Raw genomic sequence first — 7,600 nt, forward strand, 5'->3', positions numbered from 1 at the left:
GCATTCGCCTAGAGCGTGTCTCCCTCCCTCATCCCAGCATCCTTCCCAGGGCCTGTGCTAGCAAGCAGGTGGCTTGTGAAAGGAACCTGAGCCTGGACTGCCCTGCTCACACAAAAACACAGTCTTTGTGGACAGGGGAAAGCTTGTCATTATCACTTTAAGTCTCCTGAGGGTAAGTCCCTGGGTTACCAACGCCCTACAGACAACTCATACTTCTACTTGCCCCTCAATGTCATGTAAATTTGTCCTCACTTTGAGATGATTGAACAAACCCCAACTCACAATAAATTCTCCATCACAATCATCTTCACTTGCCACGCATGCGGCTTTTAAATCATTGAAAAGCCTTCCAGCCTTTTCTTGCACTAAAGTAAGGCTAGATAAGGACTACACGCACCTGTTTCTTCCTCTTACCTACAATTCTTAAAGACGTGCTTGAAAACGGATCTCATTTGTAGCCTGGGGACCGCTGGTATTCACCATCTCTGAAGCGACAACAAGAACAGGAAGCGGGGTTGGGCTGCCGCCCCCACCCCACCTGCTCCCAACATGAAAACTTCCCGTAATGAGAACGGAAACAGAGGTGCTGTCCCCCACAGCCCCAGAACCTGGGCAGAGGGGAGCCATGGCCGGGCCCAAGCCCTTGGCTCTGCTCTTGACCCTGCTGACCCTCTGCCTCACTGCTGGTGAGTAGGAGGCCCGGCTGGGCTGGGCTGAGCCAGGCTGGAGGCCACAGCCTGGAGGAGAGGTCAGAGAGACATAGGGGCCACCCTAGGGAGAGGTGGAAACACAGCCTTAGACCTTTCTATCTCCGTATTCCACAGGGACCCCTGAGGTGTGGGTGCAGATTCAGATGGAGTCCACTAAGGTCCCATCCTTCACTGTCCGCTGTGGATTCCTGGGATCGGGCTCCATTTCCCTGGTGACTGTGAGCTGGGGGGGGCCGGACGTTGCCGGAGGGACCAGGCTGGCTGTGCTACACCCTGACTTAGGCACCCAGCAGTGGGCCCCTGCTCACCAGGCCCACTGGGAAGCCAGAACCAACATCTCCCTCACCCTGGGAGGGTCAGAGGGGAAAAGCCCCAGTCCCAACAGCACCTTCTGCTGCAAGTTTGTGTCCTTCCCTGAGGGCTCTCAGGAGGCCTGTGGGAACCTCCTCCTCAGCACAGACCAAGGTAGGTCTGATGAAGAGACGGGCCCAGGGAGGGAAGGGCTTGGGGACCAGGGAGGGCAGGGAGAGGATCGAGGACCCTGGTTGCCCAGCTGGTGCATCTCTCTCCCTGGCAGAGCCCCCTGCCCCTACTCCAGCCTACATTCTGAGGGCAGACTTGGCCGGGATCTTTGGGGTGTCCGGGGTCCTCCTCTTTGGCTGCATCTTCCTCCTGCACCTGCTTCAGCAGAGGCATTGGTAAGACTAGGCCCCCAGCCCAGCGTCAGCCCCAGCTCCAATCAAAATCCCCACACTGCTGAGCTAACACAAGCTTTGCCTCTGACTCCCTCTTTCTCCCAGGTCAGTCCCTAGGCTTCAGACGCCCCACACCAGCCCCCGGACACAAGTGCGAGCTCAGGTGAGGACTGGGGATCATGTTTGGAGTGGGGAGCAAGTGGGGTTGGAGTTGGGGGGTCATGAGCTAGGTAGAGTCTCACTTGGCCCTCTTTCCCCGTTACTCCTGCAGGCCACTGGCCAGGCCTCCCGGGCCTCCCTCCATATTCCCTACACCACCGTCAACACTAACTACTTCTGCCCAGCAACCCTGGAGATGGCCCACCACCAGCAGCAACTCTCCCGGTGGCCACCGCTCCCCACCCCCACGGCATCCCAGCCCCAGGCACCGGCCCCTGGGGCACCCCTGCCTGCCTCTGCCCACAGCAGTTTCATCTTTGTTGAGAATGGACTCTATGCTCAGGCAGGAGAGAGGCCTCCTCACTCTGGCCCAGGTGGCCCCAGCCTCATCCTTTTCCCTGACCCTCCGAAGCACAAGCCATGGAGGAATGCTTAGTTCAATGAGCGAGGCCCCAAGTCCACCTGGCCTTCCTTGCCTCCCAGGCCTCTGGAACTTGCCATCTGGCGGGAGTCTGTGTTCCTGGGCTCCCACCATCTTTGCACATCATGTTTTATTCTTAGGCCTCCATGAAGTGTCACCACACATACACAACCAGAGCCCAGTTGCCACGGATGTGGTCAGTGTGCGCACGTATGCACGTGTGTGCATGTGAGATGATAACACCACGTCCCAAATTGTTTCCTGTTTTGAACACTTCCCCAGGTGATGTTGATAAATTAAGTCAGCAAAATGGTTTGTCTGATTTGGGCCTTGGCTGTGCTTTTTTTGTTTTTTTAGGGGGGTAAGGGGTGCATAAGAGGTTGGAGGCAAGTTCAGGAGCCATGTTACACCCAGGTGGAGGGGACCTCAGGGTGGAGGCCGGAGGAGAGGGGAGAGTATCCCAATCTCAGTTGTCTTTCCCCACTGCCCCCGCAACGGTTTTTTTCTAGGCCTTTGGAGCTGGAGCAGCAGTGCCAGGCAGGGAGCCTTCCTGGCTCTGCAGATTTCCCTGAGGGACACCAGGGGCTGGGCAGGCAGGACCAGGGGCTTGATGGGCTCAGATAGGATATGCTCTGCACTCAAATCTCACCACATTCTAGGACAGCAGCAAGGGCTCCTGGGGCAGGATGTGGCCATGGCAGTAGTCTCAACCCCAGAAAGGTCCCTGTGGTGTGACCTGACATCTCTCTGACAGGGATCCCTAAGATGGCCTCAGGGTGGGGCCCTGATGCCCTCCTTCCACAGATTGACATTCATCAGGGGGGGAGTTCACCTCACATCTGTCCACAGTGACTTCCTCCCATTCTTCTCCTGTAACGAGGGTACCAGGAACTACTTCCTGTTGGCCACCCAAGGGGCAGGCAGAGAGGCCCACTCAGATATATGCTCACCTACCCACCAATCTTCCCATCCAGTAGCCTTTGCCCCATGAGGCAACTTGGGTGAGAGGGCCCTGTAAGCTTCAAGATTCCACAGGAACATGGTGGATTCTGGTGGCAAGAGGGCAGTGTGGTTTTGGAGCAGAGTGAATACCCCCTATCAGGGTGGATACGGGCAAGAATGGGGGAGAGGAAGGGACACCTGCCACTTGACCCCTTCTTTGGTTCTGCATGTGAGAAATCCCAGGTGATGCCTGGTTCAGGGAGTGCCTGCCCAGAGGCTGTCCAACCAGAATCCTCTGGCAATCCAATCCAGCCTGCTGCTGAGTGGACCCAGCCCTATCCAGGCACCAGCTCTATCCTGGGCTGGGGGGAGGTGCACCAGGCAGAGTGGATGGAGTGGTTAAGGGGTCATGGGGCCTGCCTTCCTCAGCCAGTGATCACCATCATCCTCCAAGAAGCCCTCAGCTCTGGCCTAGTCAACTCAGTGGTCACTGCAGGACTGGGGGCTTAAAGGGGAGAGGAGGATGCTGCTGAGGTCCCCAAGGCAGGCCAGAGAGGCAGCTTCAGGGGAGGGAGATGTCAGTGAGAGAACAGGTGAATCAGGGTCCGGCAGCCCTGGGACCCTGTGAGGACCAGGGACTAGGTGTGAGGAGATGGAGCTGCAGTGGTTTCAGGGGGAAGACTTGGGGGATCCCCAGGAAACCTAGCTTCTCTAGGAAGAGAATGTTCAAGGAATAAGGAGGGATCCCAGATCCCCAGCCCAGCCCCAGCCTAGAGGAGGGTTGTGCCCTGGCCTAAGCCTTTCATCCACAGCTCAGGAGACCAGCCTGGCCCCTGTAGCACTTAAAGCCAAAGATTTCAGGAACCCAGAAGTCTCCCCACGGTTGGCCTGATCCCCTCTGCCCAGATCCAAATGCCAGAACCAGCAGTCACTGATGGGAGCCCCTGAGAGAGGAGAGTGTAGAGGTGTGCTGGTGGGGCCGTGGCTTATGGGAAGTATGTGGGTGGGTGGTGGCTAGACTATAGGTCAGGAGTGGCCCTAGTCCCCGGTCTCCAGGCCTGCTTTTCGGAACGCAATCTCTACTGTTGGTTCATTCAGTGCTGTCATAAATTGAATTATGTCCCCCACCCCCAAATGTGTGTATCAATTTGGCTGAGTCATGATTCCCACTATTGGGTGGTTGTCCTCCATTTTGTAACTGTAATTTTACGTTAAAGAGGATTAGGGCGGGATTGTAACACCTTTACCAAGGTTGCATCCCTAATCCACTGTAATGGGAGTTTCCCTGGGGTGTGGCCTGCACCACTCTTTATCTTACAAGAGATAAAAAGAAAGGGAAGCTGGCAGAGAGCTGGAGACCTCATACCACCAAGAAAGAAGCACCAGGAGCAGAGTGCGTCCTTTGGACCCTGAGTTCCCTGGTGGAGAAGCTCCTAGTTCAGGGGAAGATTGACCAGAAGGACCTTCCTCCAGAGCAAAGAAAGCCTTCCCCTGGAGGTGACACCCTGAATTTGTACTTCTAGCCTACTAGACTGTGAAAAAATTTCTCTTTGTTAAAGCCACACACCTGAGGTATTTCTGTTACAGCAGCACTAGATAACTAAGACAAGTGAGTGTGGAAAGTGAAGCCCAGAGAGAGGCCGCTTGCCCAGGGCAACAGAACTGAGTCAGGCCAGCAACTCCACACCTCCCTCGGCTTCAGCTACCACAGGCGCCCAGGGCAGACCTGGGTTTGAATCCCACTGGCTGAGTGACACCCGAGCCCTTACTTAGCCTCTCCCAGACTCACTCTGCTCATCGGGTACGTTAGGGTGAGGGCACAGTGAAGACTGTAAACCAGCGAGAGTCCCACGTACTAAGTGACTTTGCTTGGAAAGTCTGATTTATGATTTACACCACCCCCAAGAGTTAGGTGTTATTAAGTCCATTTAATAGATGTGTAGCCTGAGGTTCAGAGAGGCTTTGAAACCAGCCGGAGGTCCCAGAGCTGGTCGGCAGAAATGTTCTTCTCCCCCCACGGGGTCACAGATGCTGCCGACACAAATGAGAGACGGAGGCTCCAGGCCTGGACACTTTGGATCCCCTGCTCGGGGCGCGGCCTTGGTGGGCGGTGCGGGGAGGCCAGGCAGGCTGGCAGGATCCCTCGGAGGTTGGCACCGGGCTCTGAGCGGAGGGCGATCCCCAGCCGGTTCCAGCTGGTGGGACCCTGCCCCGGCGGCTTGTGTGGGCTGGCGTTGACCGCCAGGGGGCGCCCTCAGCAGAAGTTGCCAGGCACACTGGGCTGGGTCCCGCTCGGGGGCGCTGAAGGCCGGGTGGAGACGGAGTCGTATCCCACCTGGCTCCACTACCCCATCCCCTCCAGACCCGGGCCCTCAGCCCCCGGACTGTGGCCCACCCCGTGGCAGGCCCAGCAGCCCCCTTCGGAACCTGGACCCTAGCTTGCCCTCCCAGATCACCACCCTCAAGACCTGTCAGCCTCTCCCAAGACCACCCCCCATCAGACTGCCCCCTCGCCCTCACCCTCAACCCCCAGCGCAGTCCACCCGCCAGGCCCCGAGGACCCATCCGCCCCGACTGTGTGCCTCTCTTAACTACCCCAGAGCCAGCCTTCCCAGTCCGGCCCTCCGCCACCCGGCGGCTCGCTTCCCAGGCCCGGGCTCGGAGATTGTCCCCACTCCCCAGGCCTCTGGAGCATCCTCCCCAGCGGTCCCCGGAGCCCGCTCCTTCACCTGCAGCTTGTCCCTGGCCGGAGCCCTCTTCCGTCCCCGCCAGGCTGACCCCCGCTCCTGTCCCAGCCATCCTGTCTTTGCCCTAGGCCAAGATGAGATGTGGCTGAAGGGGCCTAGAACGCCGCTGTGAGAGCCTCCGGCCTCTCTCCCCTGGATTTTTCCCAAGCTCCATCCCGGAAATATCTCCCGGAAGACACACCACAGACTGTGCCCCCCATCCCTAAGAGACACACATGCAAACGCACACCAAAGAGCGCATGCTCCCAGAAGCGCGCATGTTCTCACAAGCTCACAGGAGCCTAGATCCTGCTGGCGCAGTTATGCATGTGGGGGAGGAGGGCTCTCCAAGCTTGATTCCAGCCAAGCCCTTGCTGAGAGGGACTGGTGACGCCTGGAATTTCCATAGCTGGGCTCCCGACAACTTTTCATGTCGGGGTCTGTGAAATGGGTCAACTCACACAGAAAGGTGAGCCGTTTGGAGGAAAGTGGGGATCTGGTCCTTGTTAAGTGATGGCCCTCTATGTGAGAGGCACTAGGGGGCAGGGCTGGAAGCCACAGTTGCCTGGCTCTCTGAATAAAATTGAGTCAAATTCACCACCACAACAAAGAATAGAGTGGGGATGCGGTAGATTTTAGTTGCCTGGCAGCCTTGGCACTGCCTGGCCCCCTCCGGTCTCCCTTGCCACCTCTCCACAGAGTGTCCAGCAGGCAGAACTTTGAGTTCAGGACATAGCTGTCCAGAGCTGGTGCCAGCACCTGTGTCTCCCCTGTGATTGCAAAATAGCTGAGACAGCAAGCCTGGGAGACCTACACCCAAACAGAAGCTGCAGCTGGGACTTGCCAGCCCAGGGGAGACGATGCCCAGGGAGGTAGGAGGTGAGGGCAAAAAGAGGCTGCCAGTCTGTCCCATGCCCTGTGAAGGACTGGCCCATAAGGCTCTCCACACAGGATACATAGAGGGAAAGAGCAAGTTTCCCCTACCACGCTCCCCTCCTGGCCCCTGCCAGACCCTCTTCTCCACCTCCTCCGCATTTCCATCCTTTCATTTATGCATTTCCTTCCTTTATAAATATTTATTGAGTCCAACAAGGTGCCAGGCACTGTGCTAGGTGCTAGGGATACATTTGTTCTAGAAGGGGAAGCAATCATTATATAAATAAATTGATACGTGTTACAAATCTGAAAAGGAAAAGATCAGGTGTTCTGAGATGGAATAATGAGACATTCAAAATCAGATGACATTCAAAATAAATGAGTGGGCGTTATCTAGGCAAAGATTGTGGAGGGACCATTCCAGGCAGGGAAAGTCATGGGCAAAGGCCCTGAGGCTGAAAAGTGCTTGGCATTGCCAGGGCCCAAAGAAGGTCGGTGTGTTTGAAACAAGGTGAGCAAAGGAGAAAGTAGTAGGGAATGAGGTGAGAGCAGTAGGCAGAGCCCATATAAGGGATTTGGATTTTATTATAACGGCAGTAGTCACCTTACGGAGCCCTAGTAACACAGTGGGTAAGGTGCTCGACTGCTAGCTGGAAGGTCAGCTGTTCAAACCACCAGCAGCTCTGCAGGAGAAAGATGTGGCAGTCTGCTTCTGTAGAGATTTACAGCCTTGGAAACCCTACGGTGGGTTTTAAGCAGAGCAGGAAAACTATTAGATCTACATTATAAAAAGGTCACTCTGGCTGCTGCTGGGCAGAGAACATATTTGCTGGAGAGCATGTGCTTGAATCTGGGGTGTGTGGGTGGGTGGGGGAGGGAAGGGGTGCAAGAGTAGAAGTAGGAAGAACAGTTGGGAAGCTTGTGCAATAGTCCAAGTGGGAGATGGGGGTGCCCAGCCTAAGGTGATGGAATGTAGATGAAAAGAAGTGAATGGATTAAAAATACGTTTTGGAGGCAGAGGTGTTCCTGGCTGTAAGGAGAGAGGATCAGGATGGTCTCGTGGGTGACATC

General features: G+C 56.3%; 1 protein-coding gene across 2 annotated transcripts; it reads left to right on the forward strand.

Moving 5' to 3' along the window:
• Positions 1–450: 450 nt before the first annotated feature.
• On the forward strand, positions 451–4,214 carry PVRIG (PVR related immunoglobulin domain containing). Of its 2 annotated transcripts, XM_049904603.1 has the most exons (5): positions 454–686; positions 825–1,175; positions 1,288–1,408; positions 1,511–1,568; positions 1,677–2,090. In XM_049904603.1, the coding sequence occupies exons 1-5, from the start codon at positions 566–568 to the stop codon at positions 1,998–2,000; spliced, it is 975 nt and encodes a 324-aa protein (XP_049760560.1). In that variant the 5' UTR covers positions 454–565; the 3' UTR covers positions 2,001–2,090. The 2 variants fall into 2 exon arrangements, with proteins under 2 accessions (XP_049760559.1, XP_049760560.1); XM_049904602.1 differs by lacking the exon at positions 1,288–1,408 and having other exon boundaries at positions 451–686; positions 1,677–4,214.
• The last annotated feature ends 3,386 nt before the right edge of the window (positions 4,215–7,600 follow it).

Source organism: Elephas maximus, chromosome 12 (genome assembly GCF_024166365.1).
Source record: "Elephas maximus indicus isolate mEleMax1 chromosome 12, mEleMax1 primary haplotype, whole genome shotgun sequence".
Classification (NCBI taxonomy): domain Eukaryota; kingdom Metazoa; phylum Chordata; class Mammalia; order Proboscidea; family Elephantidae; genus Elephas; species Elephas maximus.